The 24,867-nt window shown below is 42.5% G+C and overlaps 1 protein-coding gene and 1 long non-coding RNA gene across 23 annotated transcripts in view; one reads left to right on the plus strand and one right to left on the minus strand.

Moving 5' to 3' along the window:
* NEB (nebulin) overlaps window positions 1-24,867 on the minus strand; it is a 200,154-nt gene that overhangs the window by 134,224 nt on the left and 41,063 nt on the right. For all 22 annotated transcript variants that reach the window (XM_077861706.1, XM_077861712.1, XM_077861711.1 and 19 more), the window contains exons 30-50: window positions 23,439-23,537; window positions 22,563-22,667; window positions 22,366-22,473; window positions 20,596-20,907; window positions 20,284-20,490; window positions 17,953-18,057; window positions 17,133-17,240; window positions 15,063-15,374; window positions 13,914-14,120; window positions 11,019-11,123; window positions 10,593-10,700; window positions 9,303-9,614; window positions 8,435-8,641; window positions 7,815-7,919; window positions 7,552-7,659; window positions 6,590-6,901; window positions 5,244-5,450; window positions 3,729-3,833; window positions 2,627-2,734; window positions 848-1,159; window positions 498-704 (exon numbers count right to left, since the gene is read on the minus strand). In XM_077861706.1, the coding sequence (XP_077717832.1) occupies window positions 498-704; window positions 848-1,159; window positions 2,627-2,734; window positions 3,729-3,833; window positions 5,244-5,450; window positions 6,590-6,901; window positions 7,552-7,659; window positions 7,815-7,919; window positions 8,435-8,641; window positions 9,303-9,614; window positions 10,593-10,700; window positions 11,019-11,123; window positions 13,914-14,120; window positions 15,063-15,374; window positions 17,133-17,240; window positions 17,953-18,057; window positions 20,284-20,490; window positions 20,596-20,907; window positions 22,366-22,473; window positions 22,563-22,667; window positions 23,439-23,537 (3,759 nt within the window). The remainder of the gene's footprint in view (window positions 1-497; window positions 705-847; window positions 1,160-2,626; window positions 2,735-3,728; window positions 3,834-5,243; window positions 5,451-6,589; window positions 6,902-7,551; window positions 7,660-7,814; window positions 7,920-8,434; window positions 8,642-9,302; window positions 9,615-10,592; window positions 10,701-11,018; window positions 11,124-13,913; window positions 14,121-15,062; window positions 15,375-17,132; window positions 17,241-17,952; window positions 18,058-20,283; window positions 20,491-20,595; window positions 20,908-22,365; window positions 22,474-22,562; window positions 22,668-23,438; window positions 23,538-24,867) is intronic.
* Window positions 11,304-20,174, plus strand: LOC144291862 (uncharacterized). Its single transcript, XR_013359429.1, has 3 exons — window positions 11,304-11,479; window positions 14,967-15,115; window positions 17,673-20,174. It is a non-coding gene; the product is annotated as an uncharacterized LOC144291862 (long non-coding RNA).

Here is a 24,867-nt window from a genome sequence, read left to right on the forward strand (position 1 = left end):
AGAGCCTTTAAAAAAAAAAAAACAAAAACAAAAAACAAAAAAACACAGAAGATTCCTAACTCAATTAGAAGGTCAGGGGAAGGGACACCTGGGTGGCTCAGTGGTTGAGCGTCTGCCTTTGACTCAGGTCGTGATCCCAGGGTCCTGGGATCGAGTCCTGCATCGGGCTCCTGCAGGGAGCCTGCTTCTCCCTCTCCCTGTGTCTCTGCCTCTCTCTCTGGGTCTCTCACGAATAAATAAAATCTTTATAAGGAAAGGAAGAAGGAAGAAAGAGAAAAGAAAGGGAAAAAAAGGAAAGAAGGAAAGATTGTTCAGGGGAAATAAAAAGAAGTAGACAGAAGAAAATGATGTAGAGACACGCTCTGGGACTGTCACTGCCCGGAAGTGGTGGGTCCAAATCAAATTTCCCAAACACAAACCAGAGGCTGCTAGCTCTGCCTTGCTGGGAGCCGTGTGGAAGGACAGCGTACAGCTATATAAGAGGGATGGCTATCTACCTTGTTCATGGTTTGTGCATTCTGTTTGGCAAGAACCATGTCCATGGAGTCATTCAGCTTCTTAAACTGGAAGTTGCTAGGATGCTGCCGGTATTTCTGATCACTGGCATATTCAGTTGCTTTCTTGGCCTTCTCCACTTCTAGGGAACCAGCTGGACTCCAGCCAAGCCCTTTGTACCACTCATTGTAGTCCTGCTTGTATTCATTCTATAAAAAGAAGAGAAAAATTCTATTTTATCTTAACAATTACTTTACCTTTATCATTTCAGACACATAAGAATAGCATAGAAGACTGATCTCCATTCCCATGCTAGGAATCCAACCACCACCCAGGAAGAAGAGAGACTTACATCGCTCTGTATGTGATTCATATTCCTGCTCAGCTCAATACTCATGGCATCTGGAAGGAGGATGTACTTGTGAATCAAATGCTTGTAGTTGGTGTTGGTGATGTTGGCTTGGGCATCCTTGGCAGCCGTGACACTGAGCATATCAGCAGGGGTGTGGTAGCTGGTCTTTGTCTTCTCATAGCTTTTCTTGTACTCCCGATCAGACTGCATCTTAGCCACTTGCATGGAATGGACTAATTTGGGATCATCCTCAAGGCTGCGGAAACCAACCATCTTCCCCCTCTCCTTTTCATAATTGTATTTGTATTTATACTGTGAAAAAATTAGTTTATTAGAGCAATTCCCTTGACTAGAAACATTCCAGTATCAATATTCTGTATTTCATAAAATCAATACTTGTGTAGAATTCTAGTTTACAAAACATGTTTTTCACACTTGTTTGTGTAACTTGATACTCACAACTATATGTTGTGAGGTAGATAGCAAAGTTATTACTGCCCCCATTTTGCAGAGGAGTAAGCTGAGACCCAGAGAAGTGAGTGATGTGCTATGGTCACTAAGGATTAGCACCCAGAACTTATGATGATACCCCACACTGACTTCCATACAAACTCTGTTGTGTTAGAGATTTTTAGTAGGTGACAATACAACAAATAAGAGAAAAAAGCAGAATGTTCTAAGCAGTCTCCTGCTGCCCTAAGGAATCATCCAGCCAGTCTTTTGCTGCAGAGAATAGCTTACGACATACACAGTATCACTGGAGAGTAGTTTTATATTTGTGGAGCCCCTTTTTCCTTTAAGATTTTTTATATTGGTATAATGGGGAAAAAAATTTTACTACCTATCACTCAACTTCTTTCTACAGAGGGAAGATCTTGATACATGGAAGCCTTCTTATTCGGCCTATCTCTCTTGAGTTTAAGTGTGCAATTTCAGGAGTAGGAGCTTAGGGAGTCCAATTACTCCAGGACAGAGGAAAAAGTAGTTTTAGATTTTCAGGACAATGCAGTAGTGGCAGAGGGATGGACAGGTAGGAAAGATGAAGAACAGGCATAGAATACGAGAGAGAACGTGTCACTGGGGGATGGGATGGGGAGGTGGGATGTGGCTAAGGAAAGAGTCCTCTGAAATGTGTTCCTCCCTTACCCCCAAATCACTCAGTGGTCACTATGAGAAGATTTCTTGCAGAAACAACCACATGAAAGAAATGAGTTTCATACAGGTGGTATGTTATGGCAGTGCCATGCTTGCACACCAGCTCTCTGGAGGGGAAAAGCCCTGGTGTCAAGCCACCAAGAATTTAATATCTGGCTTGCCAAAATTTCTGATTATTTAATAAGCAGCTAGCATACGTTCAAAAGATCAGCATCCCCAGCACACCATTTAATGAGATATCTTGCTAGGAGGATACTTCCTAAGAGGCAGGAAGCAAAAACCACCCACGTCTTTCACCAGGAAAGTTTGGTGGAGAGCTCTGGGTTTCTGTAGGCCATATCCTTGGGGATGGAGTTCAAAGAAAATTCACTAGATCTCATGAGCCAGGGAGCACATGGATGTGTGTCATAATGTGGTTAGCATTTTGTTTTTTCAGAAATATAACAGGAAACAAAAGAGCAAGCCTAAAAGGCATTCACAGAATAGAAGGAGGCCATTGTTAGCAGGCATGCTTTTTCTCTCATATCTTTTCCACTGAGTGTTTGCAAAATTCATCCCTTATTATTTTGGTAAATTGGGGGTGGGGGTTGGACCAGTAAGGTGAGTGCTTTCCTTCAAACTTACATCACTTGCAATATCTCTTGAGGCTTTGGCAGCTTTGATAGGAATTGCATCAGTTCTGAGATCATAGCCTTTCTTTTTAGATTCTTCCAAAGAAAGTTTGTAGAGTTTCTGTAAAGAGAGGCAAGGGAATAATGGTCTTCTAAATAGGAAAGCCTGAGCTTATTTGAAGAGAATAAACTAGCACTGTGACATCATTTCCATTTTTCAGATGTTCCACTGATGGTTTGATGGCTAAAATGTTCTTATACATAACAAAATTGTGTTTGAAAAAAGTCTATTACATACCCAAGCATATCTTTAAGAAACCACCAGAAAAAGACTGAACAGTCTCTATTAGGTTATAAATATGCTCTATAAAAATGAGAAAGCCCAGTAGCTGCTCACTGATACATCTTTATCAATTAAAAGCCAAAGAAGACTACAAAATAACCATATTCTTACATTAAAAGAAAAATTCACCGTTTTGCAATTGATACTGCTATTTTTGTAACTGTGTGGATTCTACAACCCCAAAATAAGTCATCAATCACAAATCTCTGAGTAATTCAAGGAAAACAGAAAACACTGGTAGGATTAGAGATTCCTAGCAACAACGGTTAGGTTGAGGAAGAAAGTGAAAAAAAAAAAAAAAAGAAAGTAAAAAAAACCCACACATTTTCTAACACTAAGTGTTGAACATTCGTTGTTATGGAGCTTTCCCCCAAATTCCCAAATTCTTCAAAATGTTCCTATTCCTTTTCCACTTAATTTTTCCCAAGATCCCTTCTTTAGGATGGTCTCAAAGCCTTGGTAGAGAGACTCCAGGAACCAGGCCTTAGGAATCTCACTTCCTTTTTTTCTCTTTTGGGGCCCCCAAGCCCTTCTCTTCCTGCCAAGGATCTTAGTTTGAGACTAAACAAAATCCGACTGCTCTTCAAATTCCTAACTGCTGGGCCTAAGTCCCACCCACAGGTCTGCTCCAGCTCTTAGCAAAACATGATTAGAGAGAGAAAGATTCTCATTTGTGGATTCCTACTCTTATTTTCAAAACATTCACTTTTATAGTTGAGAGACATGAATCAATTTGTACTGGTTCAAATAAACCAGGAAGAATTATACTTACATCACTCATATTAATCGCATTTGCCTTTGCCAAGATAATCTGGGGGATATCGGGCATAATGTGGACTTTGGTCTTATCAGCCTCCCATGCTTGTTTGTAGAGGTGCTGGAAAGATGAAAGAAAAAAAAAGTGGAAGTTAGTATTTAAATCTTAAATACTTCTATCTTAAAAGGTGCTCATTTAGTGTGTGTACACACATATATGTATATATATATATATACATAAAGTTGTACATAAATACCAGTATCTTATGCACTTTTAATAGCTAGATCTTACTTTTTTAGTTTCAATGAAAAGGTGCTAATTCAAACAAGATCGTGGAGAGGATGTAAGATAGAAACTAAAATGATGCCAAGATGAGAATTACAGAAATAGCAAATGCTACACTGAGTGAGAGATATCTTGGTGATCATCCGTTGAATCCTTTTATCGCAGAGTTGACAAAATCATAGCCCAGAGAAGCAATGCACCTTGCCTGAAGACACACAGCAGGTCTGGGCCATAATGTCCAGACCTTTGCAATAAGAGAATGAAGATTCTCATCTTGGCATCATTATTCCGAAATGATTAATAAATCATTACACTGAAAAAAAAATGAAAGGTTTAACATCTAAAAAATAAATGTGAGCTTGTGATAGTTTAAATACTAAATCTTAAAAGGGACACTGAGATCCATGTCTTGTCTTTTAGGAAAGTCCCTGTCAAAGAGATTGATTATCTTGAAAAATGCAGTTTTCTCTCTCAGAAGACTCCGAGGGATTTACTCAGACACTTAACATAATATAGCTCTCTCTCATGCAAGTAGGATCATCATTTTCTGCAACTGTTTAAAGTCCAAATAATTTTTCTTTTTTGCTCATCAATGACATTCAAATTATGATCCACACAATATAATGAATGCTGCTGCAATTATTGTATCATTTATAACTTAAAAACAGAAGGCCAAGGTTGATGTGCTTGTGGTCTTGGTATCTATCATGGCTAATACACTTAAAAAATACAGTAAGGCTCTTCTAAAGTCTGGAATAATTAATGATCCAAGGAACTACTTGTAGAGAACAACTGGTCTCATGGTTTGCCCAGAGAAGGTTCTGGCTCAGAATGCTGCTATAGCCACGGGAGCTAGGAGTCTTCCTCGATTCCATCAATGCAGCTAGGAAGCAGGGTGGGCTGCAATATCTGGCTGTTGTCAGGCAAACAATCTGCTGATTCAATGTCACGTACTTCTAACTCAACCTCACCTTAGACAAACAAGAGTTCTTTTCAAAATTTGCACAAAAAGAAACGATTCGAATTTATTTTCTTATGTCTGTTGGACAGAGTGGTTCATTGAACGTTTGGGAGGCCAGAAGTTAGGACTAATTTCTATCTTTTTTAACCACAAGTTCCTTTTTCAAAGCTGAATCAACAGGAATTGTGAAACCCTAAAACTATTAGCAAAACTTGTAGACCAAATACAAGAATGCCTGGATTTTTCCTGTTACATAAGAAACATTACATTATTGATAGACTTACTTCATTCATAATTTTTGCATTATTTTGGGCCAAAACCATGTTCATGGAGTCCATCAAAGTGGAATACTTCAAAGTGTCTGGGTGTTGGCGGTACTTCTTTTCACTGATTATCTCCATGGCTTTCTTGTTTTTCTCAGCCTCCAGGGAGCCCAGAGGGAGCCATCCAATGCCCTTCATGAAGTCTGCATAGTCAGCTTTGTACTGATTCTGCAAAAGAGGAAGAGTTCAGGGATCAGAAGAAATCAAAGCTGTCAAGAACAGTGAGTGGATATTCAATATTCCCTAAGTTCCACTTCAGTTTTCCACCAACGGTATATCCAACTTCAACGCTTTTTGTCCCTAAACATGATCTTTATGTTTCCTTGCGTGAGAAATTAAAAATAAATAGTAATATCTTTGTGATTCGTTTTCCACAATGCCTTCATAAGAAAAAAATGCTATGAAATACCCACTAGATTAGCTATCATGTGACTATTATCTTGAGAAAGGGGACTATGCTGGCCTTTCTTAGAAAAATTCCCAAGTTCCCTTGGTTGACAGGTGACTCACTGGAATCCTGGTTCTCTCTTTCCTTGTATATAAGCTTTGATCACCCACCATGGTTACAATTTCCCTTGGATCTGCCAGAAACCTCAGGTGCTCTATGCAAATTTTAGATTTTTGTCCCCTCAGTTCTGATATTTTCCTCTACAACTCTACCATGGTTGCCTGTATAGGGGCACTGTGTACCTCCCTGGCAATGAAGAGCTCAGCACTTACATTCCTGAAAAGAAACCCAGGCTTGGCATAGCCTGCCTTTGGTTCATAATTTAAATTCCCTTCTTCCAGCTGCCAAACAAATGGCCTCTATAGCTAAATTCTTGGCTCTACTCTGTGCCTTCCTCACATTTGCTCCAATAGCTTCCACCTCTTCGATGTTTCATCAGCAAGTAATACAGGCAATTGCAAAGCTAGAAGTAGCAGAATGAAAGCTGCTTAGGAGTGAGGGGCAGGAGCTATCAAATGATCAGACTTTCTGACTTTCCTCTTACTCATTTATCAGAAGCTTCTGATTCTCTTTGAGTGACACGTTTCCTTCAACGTGTTCTCTGAAACAAATTTTCACTTGCTCCAGCTGAATCCAGCATCCACCAATCCTCACAGCAGTAATGGTACAAAACAAGCCTGTGGTTTCTACAGTTTGTCCCCTTTTGTTACAGGAAATAAATTCCATCTAAGGTAATAAATAAGCAACTTGATGGGAAATTACACATGAATTTCTTTCAGGATTTTCAAAAGGTCACCACTTAGGGTCATTCGTTATTAACCATGGTAAATGTTCTATAAATGATGTGGCTGTCACGTACATCACTTTGAATCTGCATCATATTTTTGGCCAATTCAAAGCTCATGGCATCAGGAAGCATGTTGTAGGAATGGATCACATTCCTGTAGTTGGCGTTGGTGGCCACTTCCTGAGACTTCTTGGCGGCCACCACACTTAACATGTCCACTGGGGTGTGGAAGGAGGTCTTGGATTTCTCATATGCTTTCTTGTATTCCCGGTCTGACTGCATCTTGGCCACTTGCATGAAGTGCACCAACTTGGGGTCGTCCTCTAGGCTCCGGAAGCCAATGTGTTTCCCTTTAGCTTGTTCATAGGCTTGCTTGTATTTGTACTGTGGATGGGGAAGGAAGCATTGTGATGAAGTCAGTGAAGGAAAAGAACAAAATAGGATTCATTAGATGCCATTAGCTTTGTCAAAGGTGTATGGTTTTACAGCTCATAGGGGAACAGAACAAAATCTTTTTACTTCAATTTTTTTTGCCAGACTTGAGTCTATGGAAAGAAAATGATCACAGAGTTAATCAAAGAGATGCATAAATAAGTTGTTTCAGGGTGCTTTAGGAAACAGCTTTTCCACTCAGCTGTCTCATCAGAATAGGCTACAGGCACAATTTCTCATGGTGCATCTTTTATTCAGGAAAGAGCCTAATCAAGGGTCTCTTGGGTAAAATGTGTAGACTGCATCCAATACTTGCTCATAATTGCTTATAAATGATTTGAATACTCGAAAAGCAATTTATTTTAACAAGACCCAGTCACTTTTTACATCAAATAATGAACAAATGATTAGAGGGTCCTTGGACTGGGTGAAGGAAAATGTCTTGTACGTGCCACCCATGATGGTTCCAGCAATGCTGGGTAGGGTTGACTGCAGCTCTTGAACACGCGCGCACACACACACACACACACACACACACACACGAAGTTGGCTCATTTGCTTCTCATTTTCTCAGCCTAAAGAAGTCCAATGGAAGCACTTACATCACTGGCAATGTCTCTACAGGCTTTTGCAGCCTTTATTGGGATGGCATCAGGCCTCAGGTCATATCCTTTCTTCTTTTCCTCTTCCCAGCCAGCCTTGTACAATTTCTAAACGATGAAATAGAAAAACACCAGCAACTTGTTATTTGGGTTAGAATGGGAATCCTGATTTTGAAGTGGTTGGCATATAAAAGAGACATTCCATAAATATTTGTTCCCCCCAACCTTCTCTCCCAGTTTATTGTTGTTGGTAATGTACTTACATCACTCATGGTGATTTGGTTTATTCTGGAAAGTAAAATGTCTGGAGTATCGGGCATGACGTGAATGGTGGTCTTGTCTTTGTTCCACTTTTCAGTGTAGAGCCTCTATAACAAAGAAGATAGGCACATGACTATACAGCAGGACAAGTTTGTAACAGTGCTACCGAGAGAAAGAGACTCACTCACATCTCTAAGATAGAAGAGAGTAAATCTTATTTTGGCAAATGAATGACCTAACAAGAAGATGGGCTGATGAGACTGAACATACAATGAGGGGGAAAAAAAACATCAAACAAGGGATCCCTCTTCCACTGAAGCAACAAATGTCATCTTGCCCCAACCTCACACAACATGGAATTTTGCAATTCTGTTGCACCCTCAGTGTGGGTGGTGTGGACAGACAGACAGCCTGAGGGTCAGTGTATGTGAGAGCTCTCTAGACATGGTGAAAGTTACAGAACGCCCCCTTCCCACCACCACCACCACCACCACTACTACCACCTCCCCACCAAGACCATGATAAAGAAAAGTGCTGACGATGATTGTAGTGGCACTGCCAGGGCTCAAGGATTCGAACACTGCTAGGGATCTCAGGCTGAGGCTGGTGGGTGAGTTCTTACCTTATCCATATTCAGTTTGTTACTTTTGTTAAGTGCTTGTTCCATTGTGTCCATGGCATAGGTGAATTTCAGCTTCTCAGGGTGCTGGCGATACTTCTTCTCACTGAGGATCTCTCCTGCTTTCTTTGCTTTCTCTACCTCCAGGGACTCGATAGGGACCCAGCCAATCCCTTTCATCCAGTTGGTGAAGTCTGATTTGTATAGATTCTTTACCATGAAAAAGGAAATTTTCATTTCAGAAAGAGTCAAGGTTTGGGTTTCTTTGGCTAGATGATTTACTCATTATCAAAACAAACAAACAAACAAACACAAACAAAAAACAGAAAAAGAGGGGGGAAGAAGAGAATACTACCTTTTTATTCCCTACCATCTTTTGGAAAAAAACTAAGTATAAAAAACTAAGTATAAAAGCTAAGTATAAAAACTAAGTATGAAAACTAGTATAAAAACTAAGTATAAAAGCTAAGTATAAAAACTAAGTATAAAACTAAGCACCATGTTAAGCCCCACATTGAGTTAGAGATTATTTAAAAATAAAATCTTAAAAACAAAAAGTGATTGCATTCATAGTGGTTTTGATCAGGAGAACCTGACCCAATAATTCCTTTTTAAAATTTAACTTTCTGGGAGAAAGGGTAAAATAATTCTACACTGGAAAAGATACTACATTGCACCCACTTGAACCTCTTAGTTTTTCAGTTTTGAGTGAAATTCCAAAACTCCAAAATCTGGAGAGGATCTCTAATTACAGCGAGTCCAGCCAGGTTTCAGAGGAAGTAAATGGAATTGCCAAGTTCTCGTTCTTCCCTCCCACCGGTTAGAAATGGATAATGAATTCTATGCCAGTAATCTGTTGACCATGACATACATCGCTTTGGATCTGCATTGCATTCCTGGAATGTTCCACATTCAAGGCATCAGGCAGCAGCGTGTAGTTGTGGAAGGGTTGTTTGTAGTTGGTGTTGGTAACAGCCTCCTGAGATTTCTTGGCTGCTGTCACGCTGAACATGTCCAAGGGTGTGTGGTACCTGGTCTTGCTGGCTTCGTAGCCCTTTTTGTACTCACGATCGGACTGTATTTTGGCTACGTTCATGTAATGAACCAGTTTAGGATCATCCTGAAGACTGAGAAATCCAATTTGCCTGCCTTTGGCTTTCTCATAAGCCTCCTTGTACTTGAACTATATGAAAAAGAAAGGCAGACAGAATTTGACAGCATCAATCATAGGGAATGCTTAAGTGACAGACTGAATTTATACTAAGTTAAGCAATAGCCAAATTCAGTCTGAATCAAGGTAACATCTAAACTTTTCAAATATTTTTAAACAAACAGCTAGTAAAATATTTCTAATGGAGGGTCTTGACATATGCTCTGGGGATAATTAAAAACGGGGTAATTTGTGGTTTATACATTACCACATTCATAAGCAGATTCTCTGAATATTCTCGAAGGTTCCTAAAAAGTTTATTAAGGATTTTGGTGTATGTTGTTTTATGATCTCTTTCCAAATAATTTGCATTACTTTATAAAGTGCTTACATAATCCTCAGTAAATTTCAGCAAAGCTCTTATTCAAATTAGTTTATTAGCCTCCAAATGAATGAGTTTTACTCTCTCAAGGTATTATATCAATTCATATACAAACTATAACTTAATTAATAAAAAGTAAGCAAGTAAGCAAGTAGGTAAGTAACTAAAATCCTGTCCCTTAATCTATAATTATTCCTGGTCTTCCTATCTTACCAGATTTTTTTCTTTGTGAAAATTATATTAAAGAAGAATATTCCTTTAAAAACCTGGAACCTTTTTTGTGTGTGTGTGTGACTTAGTGACATTTTAGTATGCCAAGGCTTTTTTTTCTTGAAAACAAAATCCAAATAAAAAGCAGTTTCCAAGTTAATGACAATGATACCAATGAAGAGTTCCAACTACGTCTTAGTTTAAAACAAATAATTTTCTTCTTTGTAAAAACTCTATTGAATTGCTAAAGATGTTAAAGTAATATAAAAAAAGTCATCAGCACTTAGGATGTTAAAAAAAAAAACCCATAATATAAACATATTTCCTATTTCCTAATACGGATCCTATTACCTCCTATGCCACGTAAAGATTTTGAAAATATACAGAAAGAGAGTTTTCTGCTTTCAAGTCACACTTACGTCACTGGCGATATTCCTTGAACTTTTTGCGGCAACAATGGGAATGGCATCTGGTCTCAAATCATAGCCCTTGGCAAGGGTTTTCTTCCAGTCCGCCTTATAATGAGACTTGGAGAAAGGAAACAGTAGTTTATTATTTGGCCGCTCTACTTGGATAGATTTCTGTAGTTTCAAGCTTTTGTAGAATAAGCACGCAATCCTTTATTTTCTTACATTTTTCGTAACGAAGCCATTTAGACTCCCAGAAAGGAGTGAACAGTCCATTTAAAACGTCCAGACGTGGGACCGCCCAGATTCGGTCAAGTCGTTTTAAAGATTTCAGGGATCTACCACCTGCCCCCTCCAGGCCGAGGGCAGCGGGCTCGGCGCGCCCCGGGGTCACGGCCTGGGCGCCCCCCCCCCACCCCCCGCGGGTCCCACACTCACGTCACTCAGGTTGAGGGCGTTGACCTTGGCCTGGATGAAGGGCGGCAGCGCGGGGTCCAGGGTGTACGTGTGCTTCCGCTTCTCCCCCTCCGCCTTGTACTTCAGCTGCAATCACGGGCGCGGGTCAGTCAGGGCGGGAGGCGGCTCCCCGCGCGGCCCCTCACGCGGCCCCTCACGCGGCCCGTCGCTCCCCACCGCGCGCCCGGCCGGCGCCCCGGCCCCCGCCCCCACCTCCCGGCGGGCCTTGCGGCGGGGCGTCCGCGTGAGGGGCCGCAGACGGGGCCGCACAGGCCGCCTGTGCTCCCGGAGGCCACGCGGACGAGCCCGGACGCCGGAAGCGGCGCTGACCCGCGCGGGGTCCCAAGGGCAAGGCCGACGCCGACGCGAGGAGCCCAACGCGGCCCGCGGCCCAGAGCCCCCGGCGGGAGAGTGGGCGGCGGGGCCCGGAGCCGGCAGCCAAGGTGAGGGGACGTTTTTACTTCAAGAAGTCACTAAGGGCCGTTAAGCATAAGAGGGCTGCGGTTTGTATGTGATACATGTAGGCTCTTAGGTGTAAATGTAGGAATAAATGCAGCTTTTTTATTTACCCATAAGGCACAGAGGCCGAGACCGAGGCAGAGGGAGCAGCAGGCCCCACGCAGCAGCCCGACGCGGGGCTCGACCCCGGACCCCGGACCCCGGTCCCGCCCTGGGCCGCAGGCAGAGCCCACCCGCTGGGCCGCCCCGGCGTCCCTGTGACGTGCGTGTTCAGGCCGTTGCCCCGGGGGGCCTGTGTGACCCGGGGCGGGAGCCCGCACAGCCGCCGATTGCGGTCGCCCCCGGGAGAGAAGGCCACGGTGACCGACTGCGGCCGCGGAACAGCAGGCCGGGGCCGGGGGCTGGGAGGCCTGAGGAGGCGGCCCAAGGACACCGCCCTCCGGGGGGCCGCGGGCACCGGGTACCTGTGCGCGGCCTGGGTCGCGGTGGCGAAGCCCAGGACCCGGGGGCAGCCCTAGCTCGCTGGGAACAGAGTCCGAAGCATCTGCACGTTTAGTGCCCCCCCACCCCACACCCCCGTGGAGCTAACACCCCCCACGTGGACCTAACACACACACACACACACACACACACCCATCCCCGTGGGGCTAACACCCCCCACATGGAGCTAGCACATACACACCCACCGCCATGGAGCTAACACCCCCCACGTGGAGCTCTCACACACACACACACACACACACACACACACCCATCCCCGTGGAGCTAACACCCCCGACGTGGAGCTCACACACACACACACACCCCCATGGAGCTAACACACACACCCACCCCCATCCCCGTGGAGCTAACACCCCCCCACATGGAGCTAAACATACACACCCACAGCCATCGAGCTAACACCCCCGCACGTGGAGCTCACACACACACACACACACCCATCCCTGTGGAGTTAACACACCCCACGTTGAGCCAACACATATACACACCCATCCCCGTGGAGCTAACACCCCCCACATGGAGCTAGCACATACACACCCATCCCCGTGGAGCTAACACCTCCCACATGGAGCTAGCACATACACACCCACCATCATGGAGCTAACACCCCCACACGTGGAGCTCACACACACACACACACACACACACACACACACACGTGGAGCTAACACCCCCCAACGTGGAGCTAACACATACACACCCACCGCCATGGAGCTAACACCCCTGCATGTGGAGCTCACACACACACACACACACACTCACACACTCACACACTTGTGGAGCTAACACCCCCCAACGTGGAGGTAACACATACACACCCACCGCCATGGAGCTAACACCCCCGCATGTGGAGCTAACACACACACACACACACCTCGCGGTGGAGCTAACACCCACCCCCCACCCCACGTGGAGCTAATCTCAAACTATCCATGGTAAGGTGACAACAGAGATGGGCCTGAGAAATGACATCCACAGAGGATTCTCAAATCTGAGCCACGCAAAGCCTCCCCCCACCTTCGACGTCTGGGGCTAAAACACACAAGATCATCTCTGTGTTGCTTTCCTCGCTGCTCTTTCTGTTGGAGGGATTTTAACAGAACTCTGAAATCCCAAATGAGGTGAGGCACTGAGCGTTGCAACCAGGCTCTGAGGCAGTGAGGGGCCAGGTAGATGTGGGCTCGGGAAGTGAGGTGCTTGCCTTCCCCCAGAGGCGGCTTGCCTTCCAGAACCTCGAGCTGTCATGCCAAAGGCTGAGGACAGGCCTTCTCCCCGGGTAGCCACGGAGAGCGCTTGCAACTCAGAGCAATAAATAGCTTGGCTTACGATTCAGCAGGAATCACAGATGATAACAGTAATCATTTCATTTCTTGTGTATAATGATAGGGGTCTGCCTATAAATAGCACAGATCCTCTACATTTGGAAAATAAATCTGGAAAATCCTCCTCCTTCTGAAGCAACTGGGAACTTGAACATAAAGAGAACAGGGAGGAGAGAAGGCCTTTCTAATGTACCCCTGAAAGCAGTTGACACACACAGATGCACCTTGACATGTGGAATTAAGAAGGATGGTGGAATGGAGTTATTCATGGATAAATCTTGGGCGGGGGGGTGTGATTCATTTGAGAGAACGTGAGCAAGCACACATGTGAGTGGCAGGAACAGAGGAAGGAGGAGAGAGAGCGGATCCTCAAGCCAACTCCCTGCTGAGTGCAGAGCCCGACGCAGGGCTCAATCCCAGGACCCTGAGGATCATGACCTGAGCCAAAATGGAGAGTCAGCGGCCTGACAGCCTGAGCCACCAAGCGCCCCTGGATATCTATGATAATGTGACAACCGAGACTGGCGTGGGAAATAAAATCCACAGATAATCCCAGGCCCCCCTGGATAAGCCCCGTGTGGAGGGAACCACTTACATCACTTAGCTGCTTGGTGTTCTGCTGAGCCAGAACCATGCCCATGGAATCCGGCACGCTTGTGAACTTGATGGTATCCGGGTGCTGCCGGTACTTCCTCTCGTTTAAGGCATCACCCGCTTTCTTGGCCTTCTCAACCTCCAGAGAACCAATAGGGATCCATCCAATGCCCTTGAAGAAGTTGTTATACTCGTCTTTATACACATTCTGCAAAAGAATAGTTTCATATGAGGAGATAGCCTACAAAGGTGGTCTCTGAAATCTGCAGTTATATCCAGAGGAAATCAATAGCCGCCCTTCCAGCATGCTCAGGTCCGTAAAGAAGCCTTTCACTACGTATGCCACTGAGCTTCTTCCCCAGAATCTGGTACTAAGAAACAGCAGTTTTGCTTTTCCGAGTGCATTCTATGACACAGAGGGAATCTAGGCCACATACTTCCATGGGTAATGCTAAAAAAAATATTGTATCTCTTCTGACAATAAATTGGGCTTTCTCTTTTATTTCACTGAAAACCCCACAACTTTGAATTTCACCCATACTGTCTGCCTAGGCTATTCCTGGGGAGAGACATCTCAGCTGGGGAAAGACATCTTCGTCGAGTGACCATAAACGGATGCCATATCTTTCCCTACAGAGGATGATTCTTACAGAAATCTGGTTCCTGCAGAAGGAAATGCCCTGAATATTAAACAGCCTCCCCATGCAGCTCTCCATGAATCATGCTGCAATGCAATCACAAAGCCTCCCTGGTTCATTTTAGATGACTCACCACATAGATTAACATGCATGAGAATGAATTTCAGTTAAAAAAAAGAAAAAATGTTCCTGAATTCAGAGAGAGTAGAGAATACTATTTTTCATTCTACATGTCACCATTGAAACAGGTCTGCCAAGAGCAACCATGGCCTCTTGCTGGGAATCAAAGTGGTTTATATACTTAGTGGAATATGGTTTTATCTTTGATCCGTGCGTTAATAAAGACAATGTCAATGACTAACAGGAGAACAGAAAGCCAGCAAAACCCCTGCTCGTCTACCATGTCTTTGTTAAAGGTGCATTTCTCAAATATCTTCCTGTATTGTGAAGCCTATTAAGACAGAAAAGGATCACCCCTGAAGTACCAACATTCCTGGGCCTGTCATACTCACATCGCTCTGAATTTGATTCATATTCCTGGTGTGCTCGAGACTCATGGCATCGGGTAGGTACGTGTAATGGTGTATGGGCTGTTTGTAGTTGACGTTGGTGACAACATCCTGGGCCGACTTCGCAGCAGTAATGCTAACCATGTCCCTAGGGGTATGGTAGCTCGTTTTGGTGTTCTCATAGTTCTTCTTGTATTCACGATCCGACTGCAGTTTTGCCACATTCATATAATGGACCAGCTTGGGATCATCCTGAAGGCTTCTAAAACCCACATGCTTTCCCTTTGACTTCTCATAAGCTTCCTTGTATTTATACTGCGAAGGCAAAATTTGGTTAGCAAAGTTGATAACAGTAGGTATAGCAAGTATAGTCACACACAAAGGCACTTCGAACATTGTGACTTTCTGGAAGACTGTACAAGAAATGCAAACCATACCTCCCCACTCCCATGTGCCCCAGAAAGTTCAGAGTGAAAACGGTTATTTCCAACACTGCTGGGTTACAAATGGGTATCATGATAGATTCAGGACCAGTTTTTTTCTTTGCTATAAATCCTACAAATGCTTTTGCATGTTGGACTTTACTTAAACCCATCTGAATGTTCATGCTTAATGCAACAAGACACATTCCAAATATAAGGCAGTACCTCTTGGTTTCCTAGGGATGTGAATTTTCCCAATCCGTTACTACCACCACAGAATGTTATCATACATCACAGAACATTAGAAATTAGTGAGAAAACCTTCCATTTACTGCTCCCATTGACTGAGTGATACGTATGCAACTGATGTAGAAGAAACTCCAAAGGACTCTGTATGCGAGTTCACACGGTTTTTCTTGGGAGTAGGGGGTGGAAACCTTTACTGTGTTGTCTCAGGCTGCTGGAGTAAGGTTAGAACAAACCCCTCTTCTTTCTAGGGGGCATCAATTTAGATACTGCATAAGCAGGTAGCCTGGCCTTCTCCACCCATTTCTTGGCAGCCTCTTTCCAAGCTCCTTGCTGAAGCAGCTGCAGAGGAGTTCAGGAACAGGAAGGGTAGGAATGGCTGGGAGCTTCCCCTGGCAGTAAAAACCTCAGCGCAAAGGCTCTGCGGCCCAAGCTCTCTCGCTGCTGGCACCGGCAATGGGGTGTAGACGGAGTTGTATGGTAGGTAACAGGTCAAAATCTCAATTTTTATAGAAGAGAACTCAAATCCACTTAAATTCTGCAGAAACTCTGCTTGTGTCATTTATGCAGCGATTTATAAACAAGAGCTTAGCAGGCAAAAGGGTCTTCGAGACATTTCTAGGTATGTTAGAGCCCTGCACAAGGTCTAAAACAATGATAAAGTCATATTTAGACTTTCACTTTGTCCTTAACCTAGAGATGTACTCCATAGTGGTGTGCACATCTCTGAGGGACGCATTTTCAGGGACCTCTTTCTAAGGAAAGCTGAGCTCCCCTGTGGTCTGCACACATGGGTGGCTTCTTTCTTCTCCTTTCCCAAACCGTGATTGTAGCCCTCAGAATAGTAGGTGACAGTGAAGTCTACGGGGCATGCATGCTGTCTGAGAGTTTTGATCTTCAATGAGAAGAAGTGGAAGTGTATACATTTCCTATTACAGATGAAATGGGCATTGATTTACATAAATGAAAATTAAATTCAAGAAAAATGGACCTTTACCCATTTGGTTTACAAAATCCTTACATTTAATAGAACATCTTTTCAATCTTCTTAATACAATTATTATGCAGGCAGTCATTTGAATTTAATGTGTTAGTGTCAGGTAGGGTGTTCTCACTGAAAATAAATGTAGGCTGTCAAGGAAATGTGTCAGTAGAGGTAATTTGGCCTATGAATCAGGGGAGAAAGTGGTTGTCAGATTTATGACAGCTCTACCAAGTGTGGTCAACGGAAAAGAATCAAGGAATTTTGAAAAAATGACAGCTTTTCAAAACAGTATCTTGTGGAGAATTTCAACGTCATTACCTCGACATATTGTTTTCAATGTGGCATCATTTAGACAAGCACACATTTGATTAGTTTTTAAAAAGGCAATGCACCCACATTTCACCTAAAATTTTTACTCACATCACTGGCAATGTTTCTGGATGCTTTGGCCGCAGTGATGGGAATCGCGTCACCCAGCACATTGTTGCCCTTGGCTATTAAATCATGCCAGTCCCGTTTGTAGCAGACCTGGGATATGAAGGAAAGAAGGAGGTCAGCATGCTGTGCATGGATCAGCTGAAGTGAGTCCCCAATTGCTGGGACTGTTTTGTTCATTTCCAGATAGAAGCTAAAGGAATCTCCTACAGTACATTCTGTTTTGGGAAGTCACATTAGCAAAATGTCACACCTTGTGTAGCATGAAATTACAGGATGCTGCACCAATTATACACCCAAACCTGGTTTGGGTACAGAGCAAAGCAGGATGCGGAGAAACTGGAGTGGATCTAGAAGAGAGGAATAAATGTTCTTTCTGGAAACCTTGGTGTGTGAGGACCAACTAGAGAAAATGAAGTTGTCCACTCTTACGGAAGGAAGGTCAAGGGAAGACCTAGTGGTTAGCTTTAGAAATTTCAGGTTTGCTGTAATAAAAGGATTTCATTCATTCTTATTTTTCTGCAGGATAATAACTCTCTCCACTTGCAAAATGAGGAAAACTAACTTGAAGTTTTAGAGGAACAGATGTTGGGCTCCGTGCAAGGGAAAATGTCACATCCTTTTGGAATTATACTGCCCTTGAAGAGGCCAACTTAAGAGGCAGAGAGCCATCGTCATGAGATAGGCTCCATCCAGTATGTGTGTGGGAAACTGACCTAAATAGTTATCAAGGCCCCATCCTACTCAGATTCTATTACTTTACCACCTTGTCTGGGTTTCACACCCCATTGAAAACCCTACTTACGTCACTTATATTGTAAGCATTGCACTTGGCCTGGAGAAACTGAGGGAGATCAGGACTCATAGTGTATTTATGTTTCACATCTTCTCCTTTAGCTTTGTATAAGATCTGCAATACACAATCACAAAAATAACATGTATCACAGACAGTACAAAAAAAGAAAATGTTTGAATTGCACACTTAATGGAGTTACTCCCAGCACAGTCCCTCTACTACTTCTATTGTTAAAAATCAAAAGTATTTCCCTATTTTTAAAAACTCAAGCATTTTGTCATTTTTAGAAAGACATAAAAACTCTGTGTATTAAAATAGAAAAGTAGAAAACAGTGATCTTTGACTGCTAGAAATGAATGGAAAATCATTTCAAATGTGAAACCCTAACTTGAATAAACAGAATTTACCAAAGTCAGAAAAGTCCAATCTTTACTAGTGGAGTAAACAGGTCTTGTTTTTTAGTTTTGGGTTTTTGTTTCTTAGAAAATGGCATTTAGAAGGAGTCTTTCACTTCTGCTAAAAAAAAAAAAAAAAAAAAAAAAAAAACCTTTCCAATTACAATTGTAACACTAAAACCATATAATAATCTCCTCATGCTATGAGGGCACTTCTACATTACCCAGTGTACTTTAGAGGTTTACCATTTCATATTTACCCTATCTTATCCTTTTTACAGATGTCAGAAAGGCAGCTAGGTGCAGGATATAGAACTTAGATTGTGTCCTCCTCTTGGTAATAGAAAAGAAATTGCTTGATTTCTAAAAATCTAAAATACAACTGGAATCACTAGATTTTCAATCTCTTGACTGTCATTTATCACATAAACTCTCAAGCAGATATCACATGTAAACTGCCATCTATGTATCACAAAGTCTAAAGAGGCTGATATCTATTTGAATTCTCAAATCCTAAATAACTTCTTCTAGGCATCCAAGAGGTAACTTTACTTCCTCACTGCCTTTAGAAACCATAGCTAGGCATTCACAGAGTCTCACTGATTCTGTCCTCTACACATCTCCTCTGCCATTGCTAGTGCTTTAGTTGAAGTCCAAAGGAGTCTTTTGCTAGGTTTCTGTAAAGCGCTTTTAATCTATCTTCTTACCTCCAGTCTCTCCCCTAACCAATGCCATCTCAGCGCTCTTTGTCAGAGCTGTCTTTTAGAACACATATCTGATAACCAACTCCATGGATTAAGATCTTCAATACCTCCAATTACCTACCCCACAATATCCAGAGTATAAGCACGCAAGATCCTCAATTATCAGATAATAATCCCAAACCCTTCACCATCCTTCCAGTTCATTAGCTCTTGTTGGTCATTATGTTTTTTTCTTTCACCAAGAATGTACCCTCTTCCCTTATTTGCCAGGGAAGCCTTTGTGGGGGGTTACCCTCTTCTCTTGCACTTGGCACATACCTCTCCTGTAGCATTCACCTCTTGGTGTGGCAATGCTCTGGTTCTATCCATGCTTTTGTCTTACACTCTTATATCCTTGTTATATCCTATATCTCACTACTCATCTATGGTGTCTTTATAGCATCAGCGTATAATACAATGCCCAGCACAGGGAAGGAGTTCAAAAACATTCATTCAATGAATTAATAAATAAATGCTTTCCATGTCCCTTTAATTCTTCTATACACTAAGCTTCCCTTTAGGTCTGACTTTAGCCAGGTCATACACATTGTTCATGGACAGCCGGGCAAACAACATACTAATCTCCAAGATGTAAGTTTTCAAAAGCCTCTATAATATTTGTGTATGATGAATTCTGAGAAGCAAAACCATATACTCATGTGAATTATTTCCCTGTACTAGTATTTTATATATGAACAGCAAATATATGCAACTTAATATGGACTTGAAGGTGATAAGTTTGTTAAAGTGTCTGGAATTTAAATTTTGCGTGTGTATATACAGGTGTAGTACAAGAGTAGAACTTTTTCATCATGACCAATTTATCCAGTAACACAGTATTTCAAAGGCAGCTAAAAAGGAAGATGTTATAAAAAGATAAATAGTAATATAGAAGAAAGAAAATGTTAGTGCCCAAACTAAAAATAATTGTTGCGGTTGTTTTTGTTTGTTTTTCTAATGGAGCCCAATGCAGGGCTTGAACTCATGACTCTGAGATTAAGACCTGATATGAGATATCAAGAGTCTGACACTTAACCAAACTGAGCCACTCAGGTGACCCCCAAACTAAAAATCACTGTAATTATTATTTTAAATCAAATAAAATAAAAGGAAAATTAATGGCTCCGAAGAATAAAACTTTTGAGCTGCTAATTGTTTTGTTGAAGCCTCCCTCCATTCTTGGCCCCCTCTTTTGTACTTACATCACTGACTTGCTTTGTGTTCTGTTTTGCCTGGACCATAACTGGGGAGTCCACGATGCTGGTAAATTTGATGGTGTCTGGATGCTGCCTGTACTTCTTTTCATTCAGGGCATCACCTGCTTTCCTAACTTTTTCTACATCCAGACTGCCAATAGGTATCCAGCCTATGCCTTTCATCCAGGTGTTGTAGTCTTCCTTGTAGACATTCTATAGCAAAGGGGGGGGGGAAAGGAGTAAGTGCCCCAAGCAGTGGGTTCTCATGCAGTTTCTGACCTTAGGAGAGGATTATCCTGTGAAGTAAGTGTCACTTACATCACTCTGTATGTGCATCATATTTTTAGACAACTCCAGGTCCATGGCATCAGGCAGGTAGGTGTAATGATGGAGTGTATGCTTATAGTTGACATTGCTGGCAACATCCTGAGCTTTCTTGGCTGCCACAACATTGAACATATCATGGGGTGTGTTGTATTTTGTTTTTGTCTTCTCATAGTCTTTTTTATACTCTCGGTCGGATTGCATCTTGGCTACATTCATATAGTGAACCAGTTTAGGATCATCTTGGAGACTTTGGAAGCCAACCATTTTCCCTTTGGCTTTTTCATAATCTTTTTTGTATTGAACCTATTGGAAACAAAGTGGGTATATTTTAAAATGTAGTTATGAAGATTTTACTGAACAATGAGACCATGACTTAAAGCAATTGAGCGTCCCAGGAATGACTTCAACAACCAATTAGATGTATTCATTTGTATATAGTTTGAAATGTAGCCTGGTAAAATTAAAATGTTACTTAGAGCCCATTTAATTGTCTGTAGCTGCTTCAGCCACCTGAGAGAGGTTGGGGTGGGGAACATTTCCATAATTCATGTCAGAGACAAGGTAGTAAGTTCCTTTCTACTTATACACTGGTAGAGACAAATGAAAAGATAAACATTCTGCAATTACCAGTTATATTGTGCTGCTCCAGGAGACCCCCAAAGAGCTGGCTATCTTAATTGTAGTAGAATTTTAATGAGTATTTGGATATTCAAAGGAAGACCCAGAGCCAGTTGTGTGTAAACATGAATTGGCTCTGAATTATAAAGTGAGAAGAACTGAACTTGCTTGGGGAGATCTGGGAAGAAGCATGGGAAACTGAGAAGCAGAGATGTGAAGGAAAGCTTATGTGTGTATTGGGGTGGGGAGTAGCTGGAAGAATGTACCCTGAGAGAAAGGGAATGGGTAAGAAATTTTGGATGGCAAGACTTTGATGATACAAGTATTTATTATTCAATTGTAACTTATTTACATCGGTGCAATGTCAACTTCATTTCAAACAATCAATGAAGTTGTGCTTGGGACTTGGGGTCGGGGGACCAAAAGACGGGGCTGTGTTCCATCTCTGGACCATGCAGACCAGAAAAAGAAGTGAATCCAGGACAGGAGAATCCAGGTGAGCATGAGTGAAACCACTGTGTACAAAGTAGGAGCCAGAGGTAATGGAAAGACAAACCTCAGAATATCTGCATTAAGCAGAAGAAAGGGTATCCTACTTTCTAAAGGTTAGCAGGTGGGGGTTGAGTCAATTTGATTTGAATCTCAAAGAGGAAAGTAACTAGTTCATAGTTACAAGTATGATAAGGAAAAAAGACAAAATTTCTAACTTTCATGGAACCTAATGACTGCTATGGACCTTGGGGCCAATTAATCCATCTCTGGAAGCAATTAATTAAAAAGAAATGAGGGAAAGAGGGAATTCATATAAATTAAAGTTTTGAGACAAAAATGTTACCACCAGGAGGCTATTAGGACTTAAATAGTGAGTGACTTGTTTATTTCCATGAGGAGAATAACGTGAATTTGTACAGAAATACGGAGGAGACCTTTAACTTAGAGTGTTTCATTAGAACGGGTTAGTAAAGGTTCTACAAATCCTTACTGCCAGGAAAATTCAGACCTGTTTAGGGAACTTTCTTTTCTAAATAGTTTTCAACAGGACTCCCTTCCCGCTGGGGACAGCAGACACGGCGACTTCTGGATAGCAAGTCCACCCCACCCATACTTCCTAGTTACACACTGGGGACCATCAACGGCACTTACATCACTCGCTGCCTGCCGGGCAGCTTTGGCGGCTCTGATGGGAATCGCGTCCGTTCTCAGGTCATAGCCCTTCTTGCTCAAATCTTTCAAGTCTGTTTTGTACATATTCTGAAAAAAAAAAAAGTCCTTTGCATATAACTGAGGCCACATTTAGAAAGGCCTTCACACGCAGCCAGCAGCTGAGCTCACGTGCATACCTCACTGATATTGTAGGCATTAACTTTAGCCTGGATGAACTGGGGCAGGTCGGCTGGCAGGTTGTACTTGTGAAGAATTTCTTCTCCTTTGGCTTTGTATGCAACCTGAAAGATGAAAAGAAATGCATGAGCAAAACAAAGAAGGGAAAAGGGTTTATCGACACAGGAAAATAATTTCAGAACAGATCACATTACACAGAGGTGCTTTATATGAATGACGTTCTCTGGGTCATCCCCACATTCACCTGCACAGATCTGTGGGCCTTCAAGGTCTCACATGCAATGCACAGGGTCCCATCCTAGTGCCCGTTCAGCCTTGGCCAAGGTCCCTAGGTATGTGCTAGGCACCTCTGAGCTTCGATAGGGGCACTCAGAAAGGTTAGCCCCGGGAGAGGGCCTGATGAAAATGTTAACCTGCAGATACTTCCCTGAGCACAGAAAAGGCTAACTGGGTGGGATACACAAGCCATCTATCTTCCGCTTGGTGGGTGACTGATGGGACTCTGGGGTGGTTTTTACTCTACATGATTATCGTCTTAGCTCTGACTTACAACGTAGCTCCTCCAGAAGGTGTGCTGCATACCTTCATTTTCCTGGTCTTTCCTAGAAATAGGCTTATAGTGTTTCTTGTCATCAAGAGAAGCCCCTGATCTTCAATGTTAAATGGCTGGAAGGACGATCAGCATAGCACACGTAACACTCTGGAGAGGTGACTTAGGTGTGTCTTATTAATGAAAAGCTGGGAGAGTTACAGAATTGCTCATGGAACTGAGTCTCTTTGGATTGCAGAATAACCACAGGTGGTCAGCAGGTTTAGAACCAAACGTATTTGTTTCCGTTAACATTTATTAAAATACAGATAGAATTAGCACTCACATCACTTCTCTGGGCCTGGTTGATTTTGGACTGTACTATAATCGGAGCATCTTCAATCGAAGTAAACTTGAGAGTGTCTGGATGTTGGCGGTATTTTTTCTGTTTGGTGAATTAAAACAAGATAAACAGCAATATTACTTTCACTGAAGGCTAATATATAAAAATCCTTGAGGTTTATTTTGGAGGAACAAGGGTTTTTTTCCTGATTTTAAAATGTTACGATACTAGCTTCTTGGTTGGCTTGGGGGAAAGATGAATACAATACAAGAAACAAGGTTCCAAAAATTGGCTTAATATTGGATGGTCTGGGGCATTACAGATCAATCAATATAACTTTCAGGAACCAGACTACTTGTTGCTTATGAAATGAAAGAGGGTACTCAGCTAAACAGAACCCAGAAACACCACAAAGTTTTCTAAAGCATCAGAAAAGCATGCAAGGAAATTTGGAGTGTCTTGTGTATGACACTAACAGGCTCTCAGATTCCTGTCAGTGGAACAGAGGTAAAGCAGCTCTCTGGTTGAGGGGGGAGGACCTGGGGAATTAGGCAATGGCTAGGGGTTCCTATAAGAAAGGGAGAACTTCTGCTCTGCAGCCTCCGTGTGACTAGTCCACAGCTTATCACTAAAGTGCTGAGGAGCTACAGGAGAGAAGATGGTGGGTGGAAGGGGTTCCGACGGGACCTTCTAGCTACATTCCTATGTTTTCCTCCATCTAGTCTCCCAGTCTTCTTCCCTCCTGCATCTTCTACATGCCACTTCTGTGTATGAAGTAGCATCACTCAGCTTCAGACTTCTGAAAACCACCAACTCAGAGGAACTTTTATGGAAAATCTCTGAGGAGATAAAATGTTGTTCGCCAAAAGCAAGCAAAATCCCAGAACAACAGAAACAAGAACCTTCACTCAGTACCTCGGTCCCTTCTTTATGTAGGCTAACCTCCCTGATGGGTTCACCTGCCAGCCATGGGAATGTGCCTCTGTCGGAGCAGAAGGGACAGATCACCTGGCCTTTTAGAGTGCAAAGTCATCGCTGCTTTTTCTTAGACTGAATAACAACTTATCTAGTACTTCAAAATCATCAAGAATAGGACATAGGGTGTAATACTTAAAGGACAATTTCCATAGTATTCATCTATGCATTATTCATAATTGCCAAAATTGGAAAGAATGCACATGTCTACCACTGGACAGCCAAAAATATAGCTATGTAAAGGAATACTACTCAATATAATAAGGAATGAATTGCAGATACGTGCAGATATATAGATGAGCCTTTAAAGCATGGTGCTAAATGAAGGAAGGCTCATACAAAAGAAATTTCTAGAAAAGTACAACTATAGGGACGGAAAGCAAGATCTCTGGTTACCAGGTATTGCAGATGGGAGTGGGAGTTTTTCAAGGAAACTTTGGCATACTAGCAGCATTTT

The sequence above is a fragment of the Canis aureus genome, chromosome 20, assembly GCF_053574225.1.
Source record: "Canis aureus isolate CA01 chromosome 20, VMU_Caureus_v.1.0, whole genome shotgun sequence".
Taxonomy (NCBI): domain Eukaryota; kingdom Metazoa; phylum Chordata; class Mammalia; order Carnivora; family Canidae; genus Canis; species Canis aureus.